At 53.6% G+C, this 17,749-nt stretch overlaps 6 protein-coding genes across 6 annotated transcripts; 4 read left to right on the top strand and 2 right to left on the bottom strand.

Moving 5' to 3' along the window:
• Window positions 1-1,156: 1,156 nt before the first annotated feature.
• Window positions 1,157-2,269, top strand: PpBr36_03633 (uncharacterized protein; the record flags this gene model as incomplete). The annotated part of the gene is made up of 1 exon (XM_029890804.1): window positions 1,157-2,269. One exon carries the CDS (start codon window positions 1,157-1,159, stop codon window positions 2,267-2,269), a length of 1,113 nt encoding a protein of 370 aa, XP_029753265.1.
• Window positions 2,270-4,299: 2,030 nt separating this feature from the next.
• PpBr36_03635 (uncharacterized protein) lies at window positions 4,300-5,922 on the top strand (the record flags this gene model as incomplete). The annotated part of the gene is made up of 2 exons (XM_029890805.1): window positions 4,300-4,919; window positions 5,007-5,922. The coding sequence occupies 2 exons, from the start codon at window positions 4,300-4,302 to the stop codon at window positions 5,920-5,922; spliced, it is 1,536 nt and encodes a 511-aa protein (XP_029753259.1).
• A 158-nt stretch (window positions 5,923-6,080) lies between these two features.
• Window positions 6,081-6,859, bottom strand: PpBr36_03636 (uncharacterized protein; the record flags this gene model as incomplete). The annotated part of the gene is made up of 3 exons (XM_029890806.1): window positions 6,081-6,086; window positions 6,241-6,587; window positions 6,766-6,859. 3 exons carry the CDS (start codon window positions 6,857-6,859, stop codon window positions 6,081-6,083), a joined length of 447 nt encoding a protein of 148 aa, XP_029753260.1.
• Window positions 6,860-7,490: 631 nt separating this feature from the next.
• Window positions 7,491-10,166, top strand: PpBr36_03637 (uncharacterized protein; the record flags this gene model as incomplete). Its single annotated transcript, XM_029890807.1, has 3 exons — window positions 7,491-9,640; window positions 9,728-9,809; window positions 9,909-10,166. 3 exons carry the CDS (start codon window positions 7,491-7,493, stop codon window positions 10,164-10,166), a joined length of 2,490 nt encoding a protein of 829 aa, XP_029753261.1.
• A 1,188-nt stretch (window positions 10,167-11,354) lies between these two features.
• On the bottom strand, window positions 11,355-13,680 carry PpBr36_03638 (uncharacterized protein; the record flags this gene model as incomplete). Its single annotated transcript, XM_029890808.1, has 3 exons — window positions 11,355-12,074; window positions 12,142-12,241; window positions 12,305-13,680. The coding sequence occupies 3 exons, from the start codon at window positions 13,678-13,680 to the stop codon at window positions 11,355-11,357; spliced, it is 2,196 nt and encodes a 731-aa protein (XP_029753257.1).
• Window positions 13,681-15,808: 2,128 nt separating this feature from the next.
• Window positions 15,809-17,579, top strand: PpBr36_03639 (uncharacterized protein; the record flags this gene model as incomplete). The annotated part of the gene is made up of 2 exons (XM_029890809.1): window positions 15,809-15,946; window positions 16,023-17,579. The coding sequence occupies 2 exons, from the start codon at window positions 15,809-15,811 to the stop codon at window positions 17,577-17,579; spliced, it is 1,695 nt and encodes a 564-aa protein (XP_029753258.1).
• Between the last annotated feature and the right edge of the window lie 170 nt (window positions 17,580-17,749).

The raw sequence follows: 17,749 nt of genomic DNA on the forward strand, positions 1-17,749 counted from the left end.
CTTGACCCAATAAAAGTCGACTGGAGTAATTGATCCTGGCAGGCGGTCTTTTTGTTACAAGTTCGTTGGGATTGCACGAAAGAAGCTCAATGAATCAATCAAAATCACGGAACACCGGGATGCTTTTTGGGTACGTATTTTTTTTTTTTTTTTTTTTTTTTGTTGCATACAGCTAAGGCCACTAAGTTGAGAGCCAACCTGGTGACCAGATGCCGGGCAGGAAAGATAAGCAAACTGTTGTGAGTGCAGGTTGCTTCCCTTACCTTTCCTAGTAAAAGTGGGTGGTGCTGCCGGTACATTGCCTGTAGAGGTACTTACTGTACAAGGAGTAAGGAAGGTCATCCATTTCCAAGAGCAAGCAGCGAGTGCGCTGCATTCTTGGACGCGGGGAAGCTTGTGGCGGGCGGAATCGGTTCGAAGCAGCGGTGAGTTCTCCACACTGACTATGATTTATTACGGATACTAAAACCTCGAACTGCTGCTGCTCTGTTCTTTCTGGAATTTTGGTATTTCGTTTTCTTTTTGCCCAAATCGCCTTACCTGCATTGCATATATGGTATGCCTTGCTATTCACTATCGGGCTTCCACGTTTCTCCATCTTGGAATAAAAATGGATCTCGTGTATCTAACTTCGCAATTGTAAGCAACAGCGAATCCGCCTTTGCTACACGATAAAGACACCCAGTAGCCTCTTTACGGCTCAGCTCACAATAATTAACGGAGTTGCCAAGCTAGGCGCCATCTATCTATCCGTTGCTCCACACTGAAACGTAAACATACTACGTAGAGACGGCCAACTCGTGACCTCTAATCAATCGACCTATCGGCTTAGGGGGTTTTGTGCAGGGTAGTCCTGTTGAGATTTAGACCAGGCATTCCCAACGTTGTCGAACCAAACCCCGACCAGGTTGCTCCTGGGGACCCACCCACAGTGAAGCAGACAGCTTTGTCAATGGGCATTTGTGTACGGTATTTTCCCTTTTTTTTTTTTTTCTTCTTTAAATGGTGATGCGCCACAAAGACCTCGAAATAAGAATCGAGGAAAACGAGGGGACGACGGCATCAGATGCCGCGGACTAGCTGCTGCCAAGGCGGGAGATAAACGGAAGAAGAACGGCCCCGAGGCTGGTAGAGTGCCGGGTCTGGGTCATAGCAAATGTCGACATCGCCGCTGCCGCCAAGCCGCCAGGGCGATAAGCGGCCCGCCGCCTTCTCCGCACGCACCGCAACTGAGCTGTACACCATTTCTTACCTCATCTTCTTCTCCCTGCTGGGCACTCTGGCCCGCCTTGGTCTTCAGGCCCTGACTACCTACCCGGGCCTCCCGGTCCTGTTTCCGTCGGCCTGGCCAAACCTCGGCGGCAGCTTCATCATTGGGTTTCTGGCCGGGGACAGCTCGCTTTTCCGCGCTCACCATCGCCGCCACGCCTCTGATCCGGAGGAGGGGCAGGAGCAGGAGCAGGATCATCAAAAATACAAAAAGACCATCCCTCTTTATATCGGCTTGGCAACCGGCTTTTGTGGCTCCTTCACTTCCTTTTCCTCCTTCATCAGGGATGCCGTCCTCGCGCTGACCAATGACCTCGGCCCGGACCCGGCCCTTTCGGGAGCGACGCCGAGGAACGGTGGGTTCTCTTTCATGGCATTGCTTGCTGTAATCATTGTCACCGTCTCGCTGTCCTTGTGCGCCCTCGTCGCAGGCGCACACTTTGCCCTCGCACTGCAACCGCTGCTGCCGTCTCTCGCGGGCCATGCGAGGCTGCGAAAGACCATGGACTCGTTAGCCATTGTCGTCAGCTGGGGCTGCTGGATCGCGGCGTGCCTGATCGCCGGCTTTGCTCCGTCCGAGGTCTGGCGCGGTCAAGTGCTATTTGCGCTCGTCTTTGCTCCGGTCGGCTGCCTCGCGCGCTTCTACCTATCGCTCGCCCTGAACGGCAAGCTGACGCCGTCGTTCCCGGTCGGCACCTTCACCGCCAACATCCTCGGGACGCTGGTGCTTGCCGCCTGCTGGGACGTTGCGCACTCGGGCGCCGGTGGCATAATTGGCTGTCAGGTTCTCCAGGGTATCGAGGATGGGTTTTGCGGGTGTCTGACCACGGTTTCCACGTGGGTGGCGGAGCTCGTCGGCCTGGCTGCGAAGCGTCGTCGGGATGCATACGTCTATGGAGTGGCAAGCGTGGTGGCGGCTTTGGCTGTGGCGATGGCCATAATGGGAGGGTTTAGGTGGTCTCATGGCAATCTCCCACAGTTGTTGTGTCTTGTACGCTGAGAAGCCTTCAAGGTGCGAGACGTTGTGGTGTTGTGATACAGTGCGCCTGTCGTCTCAAATATGAACAAGACCGCGGCTGATCGCATCCTTTTTGCCACCAATTTGCTACCAGCTGTGACTTTGCACTCACCCGGAAGTTAAGCACCTGATCCTTTATACTCCGCCGCCAGTCGTCAACACCCATACCGCACCACGGGGTATAGGGGTACGTACGTACTCCTGTCCACTATTGTAGTGTATTAGCGAGCCATTGGGGGGCCATATGTCTCGACACCCTTCCAACTCAAGGTCTGTGGTTCGACCTTAGGTCTTGGTAGAGTAAAACCCCCAGCAGGGAGTTTTCGTAGCCAGGGGTATTTCGGAGAGAAAATGGGGAGCTTTGTGTAATTTTGACACTTTGGGCAACACCATCCCGTTGTATAGAGAAATACCGAGTGACTGCGGAGAGGATGAGAGGCAAATGAACTTGGCCTTGGAATGTCAAGTCATCAATATACGAGGGGGTAATCTGCGTGTCGCCTGAGCAGCAGCAGCAGGTTCGTAGGTTTGATGCTATTTTGGCTGACCAGAGGGTTGTAACATATTGCCATGGCTAGTAGCTACACACCGAGGTCTACTCAAAACCCACAGCTACATATAACGATAGCACTGACTTTGTGCACGATGAGATCAAGTCAGCGGCATTTGAGTTTTGTGCTGCATGACACAAAACCTGGGAGATTCAAAAATGAATATGGGATAGCACCATGGAACTTGTTGTCAAGTTGTCGCTGTCAACATTTGTTCTTATTGTCACTCGAAACAATTCGGTATTTGACAAACAAATATGTATATACAGAAACGTACTTGCGCACCTTGAAGTTCATAGGTTGAGGATTTCTTTTAACCGCGCAGGAAATATATATATACCAAGGAAAAGGTGTTCATTTTGGGACCCTATGTGTGGTTACTCACCCTAAAGCTTCAATGCTGCAGTCTCTATGCATATTACTGCAGAAGCTAAAGCAGATGGACCAACAAGTTCCCATCTTGAGTCATCACGCTTTTGGTTTCATTTAATTTACTCTTTGTGATTGTTAAAAATAATCCACCTTATGTGAGCAAGCTGAATATCTTGGTAGGTTCTGTGCCCATCGTGAAAGGCCGAAAGTCATATTTGGCTGCAGGGCAAAGACAGAAATAGTAAGTTCCTGAAATGCTATCTGATCGATCGACATGGATGATAATGAAGGCTTGTCCTTTGACACGATGTGGGGCGAGGAAACATGAGCTAATTCGCCTCTTTATTTTTTAGCCAATCAGACATGCCTGTCCCCCGTTGGATCCTTGGAATTTTCTTCAGCATCTTCTCTCACCTGACAGATTTTGTACACCTTGTCAGTTTGTACAGTTGGTTGCCTGCGCAGGCTTTTGCGGCTGCCTTGCCCGCCCCGCCCGCCCGCCCTGGGTTCCGTCCTAAAGCGGATTCCCGTTGGTAGCTTTGCCCAGTTGCTGCGAGACCCTGAGGGCAAGCGTGAGTGGGCGGGAAACTCCATTTATCACAACCGCGCCGCGCGGTTTTGCAGAACGTTTTCCAAGCGTTACATTTGCGCTTGACGCAGACATATCCTGCAGAAAGAAAATAACAAATACCACCTGGATATTCATTCGGTCCTTTCGTCCGGCCAATGTCAACATCATTATCTTAATATATCTCTCGTTATTGAATTTCACCTAGACCAAGACAAAAACCAACGTTGACCTGCGCTCGACCTAAAACTCCCACGCCGGTTCCTCCCTTCCACTCGCGCGGCGCGTTTTTTTTTTTTTTTCTTTTTTCTTTTTTTTCTCCTCTCTTTAAAATTCAACCCTAAGCAGCGCCTCCTAAGTCTGCACTTCTGCCAACCCAAAGGAAGGTCTCAAACCCTTCTCGCAGGAAACTCGGGCCTTTTTTTTTACTCTTCGCTCGGGCTTTTCGCCAGGCCTCCCCCTCGTTTGGGCCTCCTCCCACATACCCCTCCATCAATCATACAAAAAAGAGGGTCGGCGCCATGGGCATCCTCGCCCAAAAGTCAAAGTTCAAGATCGCGAAGCCGACCATCCGTGTCGAAAAGGTCGCCGTCGAAGTCCCGCAGCCCAAGGCGAAACCCGCGAGGCCGCTCGGCGGGGGTGGCGGCCTCAGCGACCGCGCCTCGTCGGGCTCCCCGCGCCCGCAACCGCACCCGCCTCGAGTGCGCGCGAGCGCCTCGCCCCTCCCTTTCGCATCTTCGTCGTCACGCGCCTCGTCATCCCTGACCTCGGGCGCACAACAGTACCACCGCAAGCGCAAGGCCAGCAGCGCCGGGCCTACGGCGGCGCCGCGGCGGTCGCCGGCCAACAGCGATCGCGTGACGTGGGACCAGGAGTCGGACTCGGAGGATGACAACGCGTGGGAGGATACGCTGGACGACCGGAAGCGCCAGCGCACTACCGATAGCGAGCGCGCCGAGGACCCGAACCGAAGGCTTGTCTCGCCGGCCCTGACGGACCCGCCGCCCGATGGGAGGGACCTGCGTTTGATTCATGCCGCCGATGTCGCATCGCTCAAGCTTAAATGCACGCCGTCACTGGGAGCTCCCGCTTCGGATGTTCGTGTCGCGCTGCAATATCCAGGCTTGCGACAACGAGAGAGGTATGGCATTTTTTGCGCATGAGGCTTGCGTCTTCTATATTTATGCGCTCGCTTACTAACTCTTTTTTTTCGTCCCACATCACACAGGTATGAATTGGTATCGGGCAAGGATATGATCGATGCCGTCGAAGAAATCAAACACGTCATCAACTGTGTGGTTGATACATATCTCACCGAAGCCGAAGCACAGCCATTCACCGACGCGAACAACGGTCTGATACGGCAACTTGAAAGGTCCTCCAACCTCAAAGACTATAAAGCGTTCCGCGCTGCTCTAGATAAATACAATCTACGTCTCAGGGAGCTCCAGGAGAGCGGCGCGATAGCTCGCAACTTGGCCAAGCGCCATATTCTCCCATTCAACCTCGTCCAGCTCATCCTCCAGCAGGTCTACGACCGAACGGTTGCCCCGCGAGTCGAACTGCTAGCCAAGTACGAGAACGGTACGGACAATGTATACGGCGAGCTTCTGCATCCGTTCATCAGTGAAATCCTGGTTCAGAGGTTGAAGATGACATCCGATCAGGTATTTGTCGACTTGGGCTCCGGGGTTGGCAATGTAGTCCTGCAGGCAGCACTCGACATTGGCTGTGAAAGCTGGGGCTGCGAGATGATGGAGAACGCCTGCAACTTGGCTGATGCACAAAAGAAAGAGTTCACGGCACGGTGTCGACTCTGGGGCATAGCGCCCGGTAAGGTACGCCTTGAAAGGGGCGACTTTCGAACCAACGAGAGGACACTCTCGGCGCTCAAGCGGGCCGATGTTGTACTTGTCAACAACCAAGCCTTTACCGCTCAGCTCAACGACGATCTCGTCCGAATATTCCTTGATTTGAGGAAAGGTTGCAAGATTGTGTCGCTCAAGAGCTTTGTGCATGAGCAGAAGAACGCGGCAAACGATGTCGGGAGTAGCATCCTCGACGTCGAGCGGCTGTCTTACCCGGAAGGTTATGTGAGCTGGACTGGCGCGGGCGGCCAGTTTTGCATCTCGACGCGAAAATGAGTCCTGTGCTCAGCGAGCTTGTCATGTTGGGTCAATACAATCGTCTCGACCGGACAAGCACGAGCCAGACGACGACGACGACGACGACTTGACGACGAAACATAGAGAAAAAGCGAGCCGTCCAGAACAGTATTTTCTTGTATAAATGCATTGAAGCACTAGCACTTGCACTTGGCACTAGCCAGCGAAGTTACGTGGTAGACTTTTCTTGTTTTTTTTTTTTTTTTTTTTTTTTTTTTTTTTTTTTTTTTTTTTTTTTTTTTTTTTTTGTCAACCGCACCAAGGGGCATAAAACCCGTAGCGATGAGCAGTACGTACCTCGACCAACTTGGACTTCTCCCGCAGCTCCTCGTTCCTATCCTTCACCTTGGTGCTCAAGGAAACGCACTGGGCGTTGATAGTACGGATGGTCTTGGCGTCCTCGGCCGTCTTGGCTCGCAACCTCTCGAGCTCAGACTCGGCCAGGCTCAGCCGAGACTGCAGCCGCTCCTGAGTCCCAAGGGCTTCGGCGAGGTCAAACCTGAGCCTCGCGACGACCGCCGACTGCGCACCGTCTCCGCTTTGGGCGGCGGGGTCGGAGGCGGACGGGCCTGCTGAGGCTCCCGATGCTTTTAGGGCGTCCCTCTCCGCCTCAAGGGCAGCAACTCGGTCTTGGAGTTGAGAGCCTGGTATTTGCAACATGTAAGTTTCGCATTTCCAAATCTCTAAGATGGTTATTCTGTGATTATGTAATTTCCCCCCCGAAAAAAACTGTCGCAACACTTGTTTATGAAATATACATGTGCGTGATGAACTTGGCAACAAGAAAAAAAAAAGCATCGTTCAGATTAGATGCTTGCTTACAGGCTTCCACCAGGTCCCGATTGACGGGACTGTTCTTCTCTGCTTCTTTAATGGACGCGAGATACTCATCTCGCCAGTCCGGCAGTGAAGACATTTGAATCGTGATTAGAAAGCAAAAGAGAGAGCGGATACTCTTGAACGACTGTAAGCTCTCGAGACTGCTTGTGTGTGTTTGTTGTCGTTGCAAAATCAATTCAGTCCGCTGGTAGTAGATAGTATAGATGTGAGTGAGATGATGGATGCCCCTCCCACCCGTGTCTTAGTCGCGGCGGTGGGTGGACCAGAGTGACGCAGTGATGAGGGTCTGTGCTTGTTGCTTACAGGGGGTTGGAGTACGGTAGTGGTAGTACTTGGGGGATTAATCGCACTGGAGCTCTAAATTGTGGGGTTTCAGCGGGAGTTGGAGCGAGCGTTGCTGCGTTCTTGTTTGGATTGGATGCTGACCTCCAGCTCGATGCACGTGTCTTACCTCTGTCTTTACCTGCCTAAACCAAGGTACCATTACCTGATTGACTTTGGGATTAATCAACTTACACATCAAAAAAAAAAAAGAAATAGAGGACTCTGTCTTGTCTGGCAGGCTTTTCTGGGGCGACCCAGCGGGGGGAAAAGAAAAAAAAAGAGAAAAACTCGCTGGTCGCAGCTCTGACAAGAACGACGAGAAACAATAACCACCACACGAAGGATGACAATGGTCCAAAGGCATTGACCAAGCCACATCGAATATGGAGCTGAGCCCAACGGCAGGCTGGGAGCAGGTCGGCGATAAATACTACCGCAAGGTTCAGCTCTACACCGAAGTATTTGACCTTGACTTGGACCTTGACAATTATGTGGTGGCTGGGGCTCCCGACGGCGGTGCCGTAGCCCTTTACCTGGATGAAAACAAGCTGGTCGAGTATAGAGCAGGCAAGGCCCGCAAGCCGAGCATCGACATTTACAGCTGCGCCGGCAAGCTCATTCGCAGCATCAACTGGGACAAGGGCTCTATCCGGGGTCTGGGCTGGTCCGAGGATGAGAAGCTGCTCGTGGTCACCAAGGACGGAACCGTACGCTGCTACTACGGCCTGCAGGAGGACTTTACCCAGTTCTCGCTCGGTCACGGTGCCGAGGAGTACGGAGTGCATTCTTGCAGGTTCTACGAGACCGGCATGGTGGCATTGCTGTCCAACAACACACTCGTCACCGTATCATCCTACGAAGAGCCGAGACCGAAACCGCTGGTCTCGCCTCCAGAGGGCGAGGTGCACTCGTGGACCATCATAGCACCCCGATACACCCTCTCCCGCTCGGTTGAGGTGCTACTCAGCATAGGCCAGACCATCTACGTGACCGATGCTTCCGAGTGTGAGGACCGCTACCTTGACATTGGGCCGTTCACCCACATGGCCGTCTCGCCCAACGGCAAGTTCGCTGCCCTTTACACACCCGCCGGCGAGGTCCACGTCATCACCTGCGATTTTCAGACCAGACTGAGCGAGCATGATCTCAAGTCCAAGATCCCACCCAAGTATCTCCGCTGGTGTGGCAACGACGCCGTCGTAATCGCCTGGGAGGATGAGATCCACCTGGTCGGCCCTGGCGCTGCCGTGGCTACCTTTTTCTACAACGGCCGCATCCACATCGTCCAAGATTTCGACGGCGTGCGTGTCCTGACCAACGAGACGTGCGACTTTCTGCAAAAGGTCCCGGATGTTACCGAGGAGGTCTTTCGCATCGGCACTGAATCCGCGGCCTCCATACTGCTGGACGCCGTCGAGCAGCTCGAGATGCAATCTCCCAAAGCCGACGACAACATCCAGCTGATCAGGGCAAACTTGACCGAGGCCGTCGACACGTGCGTCAACGCAGCCGGCCAGGAGTTCAACGTACACTGGCAGAAGCAACTCCTCAAGGCTGCATCCTTTGGCAAGTCGGTCCTCGACATCTACAATAGTGACGACTTTGTTGATATGTGCGAAACATTACGCGTTCTGAACGCCGTTCGCTTCTATGAGGTCGGTCTTTCTCTATCGTACGACCAGTACCAGCGGCTAGGCCCTGACCGGCTCATCGGCCGTCTGCTTGACCGGCACGAATATCTCCTTGCACTGCGAATCGCAGGCTATCTCCGGCTCCCGACGGACCGCATCTACGTCCACTGGGCATGTGCCAAGGTCCGCGTCAGCTCAGACGACGACGACACCATCGCTCGGGCGGTGGTTGATAAGCTTTCGGGTAAGCCGGGCATCTCGTTCGAGGCCATCGCTCGCGCAGCCTACGATGAAGGCCGCACGCGCCTCGCCACGGAACTGCTCAATCATGAGCCCCGGGCAGGTCGGCAGGTACCGCTGCTGCTGTCAATGGACGAGGGCGAGTTGGCGCTCGACAAGGCTGTCGAGAGCGGCGACACGGACCTGGTGCTGTCAGTCCTCCACGAGCTCCGGCGCAAGCTCCCCCTGGCGTCCTTCTTCCGCACCATCAATCGGCGGCCCGTCGCGACGGCACTAGTCGAGGCCGCCGCCGTGCGCGAGGGCGACAACGCCCTGCTCAAGGACCTCTACTACCAAGACGACCGCCGCCTCGACGGCGCGAGCGTGTTCCTGCGCGAGGCCATCCAGCAGCCAGACGCCCGCACCGCCGGGGACAAGATGGCCCTCGCCGCCCGCCTGCTGAGCGACAACGCCCGCGAAAGCGCCTCGGAGCTGCGCGCCATTAAGGAGGCCGCCACCCTCCTGCGCATGCAGGAAGCCTTTGACCGGGACCTCACCGACTCCTTCACGGGCCTGAGCGTCAATGAGACCATGTTCAAGCTCATCCGACTCGGGTACCACGGCCGCGCCAAGAAGATCCAGAGCGAGTTCAAGGTCCCGGAGAGGGTCGCTTGCTGGATCAGGTAGGGATTCTCGGTGTTTCTTCGTTACAGGCTGCGGCTAGAAACGCTCAAAGGTGCTGCTTGCTAACATGGACACATCAAATACAGACTGCGCGCTCTCGTCGCCAAGCGTGACTGGAATGAGATTGAAGAAATTTCCAAGGCTCGAAAGAGCCCGATCGGATGGGAGGTACGTCTTCTCTGCTTCTCCTTGCTCCAAATCTTCTACTAACACCCCGAACCTCTCATTTTCTCGCAAAATCAACAACAACAACAACAACAACAACAGCCATACTTCAACCTCGTCCTCCAAGCCGGCAATCCCCGCCTCGCGTCCGTCTTCATCCCAAAGTGCACCAACCTCAAGGACGCCACCACCATCGTCATGTACGAAAAGTGTGGCATGCGCATCAAGGCGGCCGAGGAGGCCGTTCGCCTCAAGAACAGGGACGAGTGGGTCAGGCTCATCGAGGCCGCGGGGAAGAACACGACCGAAGGGCGCGAGATTGAGCGCGTAGGGGCCGCGGCTTTCAAGAGGGGGGTTTGAAGCAAAAGGAGGGGAGGGCGTCGCCAAGGCCGTGGAAAATCTGGCCGGTAGTGTCCCATCTCTGTTTTGTTCCTTTTTTTTTCTTTCTTTTTTTTTTTTTTCTTCTCTCTTTTCTCCCGCTCCCTGCTTGGCTGCAGATTCGGGGGCGGACTTGCTGGGTAGGTAAATATATACATAATATAATACAAAGCCCCATATTAGCGAGTTTGATAGGATCTAGCTTTCGTCTCCGTGTCCCAGGGTTTGTTTCTGTGGGCTCAAAGGCTGATGAAGAGGTGATGGTTTCGACCCGGGGGTTTTATCTCTATCCCTTACCATGTATACGCACCACCGCCTTGGGTACCCACGTCGTACCTGTGTGAAATATTTCCTGAAACTTTACCTGTATTTCAACCCAGTTGACCGGCCTGGGCTCAGCTCGTCTTTCTACTTATAAGTTAGATACTCGTCCTTCCGAACGTTTTCAAGAGAGACTGAAGCGCAAGACAAGAACGACTTCGCAAATAGAATCTGTGTGCGTATGTGCGTCGGAACAACAGTGTCTCGAGAAAACAGTCTATCATCTGACGCTGAACAAAGATATTGAGATAGTAGTACTCTCACTTGAAAACGTGCACCCCGACCAACACCACAGCTTGTATCCGTGCGGCGCGCGTGCAACGGACATTGCGAAAATGTATAAACAAGAATAAGCAACTTGAAATAAAATACCAATGCATGCAAGAAAAGAGTATAGACCAACCCGTTAACGCCCAACCGTGTCCTAATAAACTTCCCACGCTTCCCAATCTCACGAGCCGATTGCATCTGGCTGCAGACTGCCAAAAACGGATCCAAGGCCACCAAGGGGCCCGTGAGTAGGCTGACTGTTGAGTGGGTTGTAGTCAAGGTAATATTATAATTGTTATATGCACGAAATCAAAGACTTCGATCCGCTCCCAGTGAAACCTGCCGTCGATTGCGTCAAATGCTTCGGTTGTCTCGTGCACTCCGAAATGCTGCATTTTAGGCAGCCTTGGAGCTTGCTACGTCTTCGCACGTAGGCGACTGAGAAGGGCTCGCCTCGCGGCTGGTGGCCAATTCTCTTATGTCGCGGCCTACCCGCGGCCGACGGAGGAAAGGGAGGGGGACCAGTCTCGGTGAAATCCAAGTCCACGATGTTGCCTGCTAGGCAGAGCTTTGAGCCGCCTAAGCTCTTGCTATGTCGTCTATACTGGTCACCTGCGCCCCACCTGGGTTGCGAGGCGTTATTGAACCTTCGACCACAGCCGGGGACGCCAGGGTTGTCGATGCCCCTAGTCTCGATATCACACCGCCATCGAAAACCCACGGACCAGCGTCGTTTCTCGGTGTGATGGGCCCCTCGGCAACACCAAGCGGCGCAGGACCATTTGAGGCAGGGGAAGGCGTGCGAGTCTGCCGTGGGTCCCTAGTCGGGGATGGTGTATCAATGTCCATCTCCATTGTGCTCGACGGGACTGGTCTACGAGTCACGTCTGAGGAGGCACGTGGGATCGGCATCGGCATTGAAGTGGCGTGTGATGGCGTTGTGCTGCGACCAGGTGTTGTTTGTGACACCGTGCCATTTGTTTGAGAAACAACATTGGGCATTCCTTGAGCGCTCGACGGTTGTGATTGTGCCTGCAAAGGACCCGAAGACTGAGATGCGGCAGCAATCGAATCGGCCTTTGGTTGCGTGGATGAGGGTGCGTTAGAAGCGTCGTTTGCTTCCTCCTCCGAGTCCAATTGCTCCCACTCCTCCGGATCCTCGACTTCGGCTTCCAGATCGGCAGCTGCTCGGCAGTTGGGACAGATGAATATCGGGTATTGAGGAGACATAAGGAGACTCTTGATACACTTGTAGTGCCACGTGTGCGAGCACGGGGCTACAAACAAACATTGGCATGGCTGTACAACCGCTATCTGTTAGTGGATCTCCTGGGCAAGGGTGCAAGACAGATGAGATGCCGCTTACCGCAATCGAGTTGAGACATATGGAGCAATCCTGCGATGTCTGGCTGGCGCCGTTAGGGTCAGACTTGGTCATGTTTCGCAGCTGCTTGTGCGTCGTCATACTGGAGAGAAAACTGTCAGCTTCTGTCTACCGTAACACGGACACGCGGGATAATTCGACATACTTAAAAGCGTTCAGCTTGTTTTGCCAGCCGCGGTTGAGCTCAAGCCGCATTTTGACGCAGCGAAATATCATTTCTTCGCCACCTTTAAAGTCTATACCCAGTTGCACAATATCTCCGTCGTTGACTGGGAAAGGCTTAGACTCGGTGCCAGGAGGACTCAACCGTATGTGGTTGAGAAAGGTGCCCGAGGAGCTTTTAACATCCTTGATATACCACTTCCCGTCCTCATTCCAGAATTCACAATGCCTCCTGCTGACAACTTTACTCTTGAAGCCTACGGGAGCCGCCGAGGGCACGTTTATTGGAACGTTTGGCGGCACGTCTCGCTCCGAATATCGACCAACGCGTATGATTTCAGTGCCCGTAGGCAGTGTCCGCGACACAGGGGTAAATGTGAGAGATGGGCGCGTCGCTCTAGGATCGCAAAATGTAGTGAATCGAATTGATGGCATCGCGTCCGTGCTGGTGCTCCCATTCTGAGCCAGCACGGTCGCATCCGAGGCCGTGGCCGCACGCATTCTCGTCATTGTGCCTGCGGCAGTGTTGACGTCCTCCAGATCTAGCGCCGCTGGCTCAAGTTCGGTTCCAGGGCAGGTCGTGTGGGGTGATGGGAGGTTCGAAGGGCGCAGTCGAGGAAGGCCAGGGGTTTTAGTCGACAACGAATCTGCAGCCAACGCCTCAGGTTGAGGCCCTGTTCTTGCTGAGGCTGAAGATGCAAATTCTAACTGTAGCGAGTTGACGGGCGAGGCCGTAGGCAGGAGAGGAGAAGAGCTCCGATGAGTGGTATCGAATGTATTGTCAAATGTCTCGGGAGATAGAAACAGCGACGCGGATGCGGGCCCTAGCGAGAAGCGATTATGTCGAGATGTCGGCGAGATCGGTGGCGGCGTAGTTACAGGAGATGTGCTCGCGGATGCTGCAGCTGCAGCACTCAAGATGCCAAAAGCAGCAGTAGTCGGCGTCGACGGAGATGTTGGAGAGTGGCTGACTGATCTCAAAAGTCGGCTTACCGGGCGGCTGGCTTTTATCTGGGCAGGAATCGTTTGCGGATTGAAGGTTGACGACTGCGGCGGGGGCGAATCGGGGTTACCCGGGCTGGCAGGGTTGCCGTTTGATTCTTTGTTCAAATCCCTGTTCAGGAGATGGTTCTGAGTATAGTTCTTTAAGTACGAAAGACCTCGCAAGCGGCTGCTTCTGTGACCTGAGCTGCCCGCAACCGTGACAGCAGCGGCAGCAGTAGCAACGGATGGTGATGTGGCGATGTTTGTGTGTGGAGGCTGAGCCTGGACGTTGGCGGGTGAGACCGAGGGAAGAGATGTGCCTGGCGACAACAGGGGCGGCGATGAGGTCGCTGGGCTCGGTTGTTGGCTGAACATCAGGGTTCTTGGGGATTTTGATACCCACGCAGTTAAGGCAGGTACCTATTCGTCAGGCCTGCACTGACCCTACAACTCCGGCGGCAGGGGCGCCAGGGGGGGCCAGGGATAGTGGGATAGTGGAGAAGGTGGACAAGCGATCAATACAAAGGGAAACGTCGGGTTAGGGAATGCCTTGTAAAGGGTACGGGCACAATATGGGGCGGACAACAAATCGGTCGGTTAATTGTCTTGAGTAGTAGTAGCAGCAGTCAGGACTCAGACTTGTCAGTTAAGGGGCGCGCTCAAAGACTCATGGAGATCAGGCTGGATTATGCAGCAAAGAAGAGACGGAGCGGCGATGGAGAAGGAAAGAAGCAATGAAAAAAAAAGAAAAGAAAGAAAAACAAAAAACAAAAAAGAGAAGACCAGGTTTCGACAGGCATAAAACGGCGGGTGGATACCTTACCTTGTGATGGCAGGCAGGTACAAAACGGAACATGGTTTGTAATTAGAATCGAATGTCCGAAAGAGAAAAAAGACACAAACAAGAGGAGGTTCCTTTTGGTTTCCAATCAATCATGCAAGCGAAGTTGTGCACATCATTCGGACATGAATAACAAGCATATCGACTCGTCAACGGCTCCCACCCATCGGCCCAAAACGTTCTAGGCAGGCCGGATGCCAGGTCCCATGTGCCATGAGATCAAACGTGAACCACGTTAGTGAGATAGCTACGACCCTCACCGGACAGGCTTGTTGCTCGTTTGGCTGGTCGGCCGCGCAAGTCTGGTTTCTTGCTTTGCAACATGGGGGACGCTTTTGATCACTGATGCAACCCAGCCCACAAGTTTGTACAGAGGGGGGCACTAAGCTACAGTAGGCAATTGTTTCCTTGTCAACCTTCTCAGGGTGGTAGCGACTGGCATCCGTGGATGGACTTACTTTGTACGGTAGTGCAACCGCAGTACAGTACAGCACAGTACAGCACGGTACAGTACAGCCACAATCCGGCCATGTCAGTAAAAAAGCACTATTACTCCCAGCCCCAGCACTCACTATACAGTATACCTACCTATCTAGCCGTCACCGCTGGATGGGACGAGTCGTATTGTCCCCCTCGCTGCCACGTCCATCCCGGATCGGTCCACCTAGCAGCCCCTCACTGAGCCTCGACTTGAATGAACTCCCAGCGCTAATCTTTGTCTACAAGTACAATCCAAATGCCCGAGGTTTGTCATGAATTCTTTTATCTTAAATCGTATAGAAATGGATGCCGCCCGAAGCGTGGAAACCGTCATCCTTGACCAAATGCAGACTCCTTATTCGACTTCATATTGCAAACATGGGTAGATGAGAGAAGCTTAAAGGAAAAAAAATACCGAAACAAGACAAGAAAAGAAAAACCAGAACGGCTGCAGCAAAACCCACAATAAAATAAATATACATACCGTCTTGTAACAAATAAATCCTCAACTTGAGCAGAGGGACAGGACCACCTACAGGAAATTGGTGTGTTCCACTGACAGGGCAGCCGCCGCTACTTCCCGTCATGCGCATATGTTTGAGTGGTTCGCATGTTGTTTGGCCTCGTGCAGCTCAACCCCGCAGCATGGAGCAGATCAGAGATCAGGTCAGGAGTCAAAAGGGCTGTCGGATCAGGCTTCCCTTCGAGGCGTATATCACGTGGTAGCGGCATCAAGTGACGTGATGATTCTAGGCTGCGCACGTGACGAAAAGTAATCGAATTCGTAAACGGTTTTTCTTAGCTCTTTTAGCAGCCATGGTCCAAGGATCGCTCTAGCCTATCGATAACGACAGCAATTTTTTTCAGGTCATCAACCAATCCATAGGGCCCTGAAGCGCAGACGCGTCTACAGTGCAAGGACCCCGGTCTCGGCCATACGGTAGAACTTGACGGCCTTGTCGGCGCCTTGTCATTTCAGGAAAAATATCTTTTTGACGAGAATATCCCGGCAAGAGATATTCACGACCCAGCGCAGCAACGTTCAACCCTACTTACTGGTTGGCGCGCTTACCCTTTCGTGTCACGGTGCAGAGAACAACAAGGCGCCTCATACTAGCCGTCGATGAGAGAGCACCTCGAGCTACGGAAACCACCCAATAGTCTTCAACACCAGCGCATGCGATGCTTCGAACCTGCTCTGCCAGGCTCCCTGGCCTGGCACGTACATATACCAACCGTGTGAGCAGGTCAAAACAAGTGGCTTCGCTTTTATCAAGCTCTGCAAAAAGGACGTTTACCGATGCCGCCCCTTCGTCAAGGGTAAGGAAAGCTCTTCTAGCTGTCTTTTATCACCTTTCTTGATTAATACTTACACTCACTTGCTTGCGCATGATAGGAACCCACCGAATTAGATAATGTTACGACACTTCCAAACGGCATAAGGGTTGCCTCCGAGGCCCTCCCAGGGGCCTTTTCAGGGGTTGGCGTTTATATCGATGCAGGTTCTAGGTACGAGAACGACTACTTGCGCGGCGCTAGTCACATTATGGACCGTCTTGCTTTCAAGTCGACAAACAAGCACACTGCGGATGAGATGCTGGAAGCCGTTGAGCATCTGGGTGGAAACATTCAGTGCGCTTCCTCGCGAGAATCCATGATGTACCAGGCTGCCACCTTCAATCAGGCCATTCCAACTACCGTTGGTTTGCTGGCCGAGACAATACGAACCCCTAAACTTACAGACGACGAAATCTCCCAGCAGCTTGAGACGGCCCAGTACGAGGTTACGGAGATTTGGTCAAAACCCGATCTGATTTTGCCCGAGCTTGTGCACACGGCAGCTTTCAAGGACAACACTCTTGGAAACCCATTACTTTGTCCACAAGAAAGGCTGGGTTCCATCAACCGAGAAGTCATCTCGGCATATAGGGATGCGTTCTACCGCCCGGAGAGGATGGTTGTGGCCTTTGCTGGCATTCCGCACATGGATGCCGTCAAGCTCACGGAGCAGTACTTTGGGGATATGAGGGGAAAGCCTCCGCCAAAGGCCCAGGAAACATCCACAATACCATCAGATGAGTCTGCAGCTGCACAACTGCAGCAGCAGCAACAGCAGCAACAGTCTAGTCTGCTAAGCAAGCTGCCATTCTTCAAAAATGCCTCCAAACCCATCTCTCCCAGCGCATTACCCACGGCTCCCCTAGATACCGGTGCTTCCCACTACACCGGCGGCTTCCTCACGCTAGCCCCTCAACCGCCGCCATTGAACCCCAACATACCCAACTTCACCCACATACAGCTCGCGTTTGAGGGACTTCCCATCCTCGACGACGACATCTATGCGCTCGCGGCCCTGCAGACTCTGCTCGGCGGCGGTGGCTCCTTCTCCGCCGGCGGTCCGGGCAAGGGAATGTACTCGCGGCTGTACACAAACGTCCTCAACCAACACGGGTGGGTCGAGTCATGCGTGGCGTTCAACCACTCCTACACCGACTCTGGTCTATTCGGCATCGCAGCCTCGTGCTTCCCCGGCCGCACAGCCAGCATGCTGGAGGTCATGTGCCGTGAGCTGAGGTCCCTGACGCTCGACAAGGGTTACTCGGCCGTTACCAAGGCCGAGGTCGACCGGGCCAAGAACCAGCTGAGGTCGAGCCTGCTGATGAACCTCGAGAGCCGCATGATCGAGCTCGAGGACCTCGGCAGGCAGGTTCAGGTCCACGGCCGCAAGGTGCCCGTGCACGAGATGACGCGCCGCATTAACGCGCTTACCGTCGATGATCTGCGCAACGTCGCCCGCAGGGTTGTCGGCGGTATGGTCGAGAACCCGGGCAGGGGCAGCGGCGCCCCGACGGTTGTTCTTCAGGAGGCGACCGCCGTTGGTGTCACCAATAAGCAGCTGAGCTGGGACGAGATTCAGAACATCATTCGCCAATGGCAGCTTGGCAGGCAATGAAACAGGGTTCAGGTCAAGTCACGGAAACCCCCCCTTTTTTAATGTGATGTGTACAACACGGTGTTTCTTTTTTTTTATTTTTTTATAAACCTTGTAAACTAAAAAAATCTGTAATGGTGTCTGTCGCAATACCATATGAATATAGAAACCGACATGAGAGCATCCCATCA

Source organism: Pyricularia pennisetigena, chromosome 3 (assembly GCF_004337985.1).
Source record: "Pyricularia pennisetigena strain Br36 chromosome 3, whole genome shotgun sequence".
Lineage (NCBI taxonomy): Eukaryota > Fungi > Ascomycota > Sordariomycetes > Magnaporthales > Pyriculariaceae > Pyricularia > Pyricularia pennisetigena.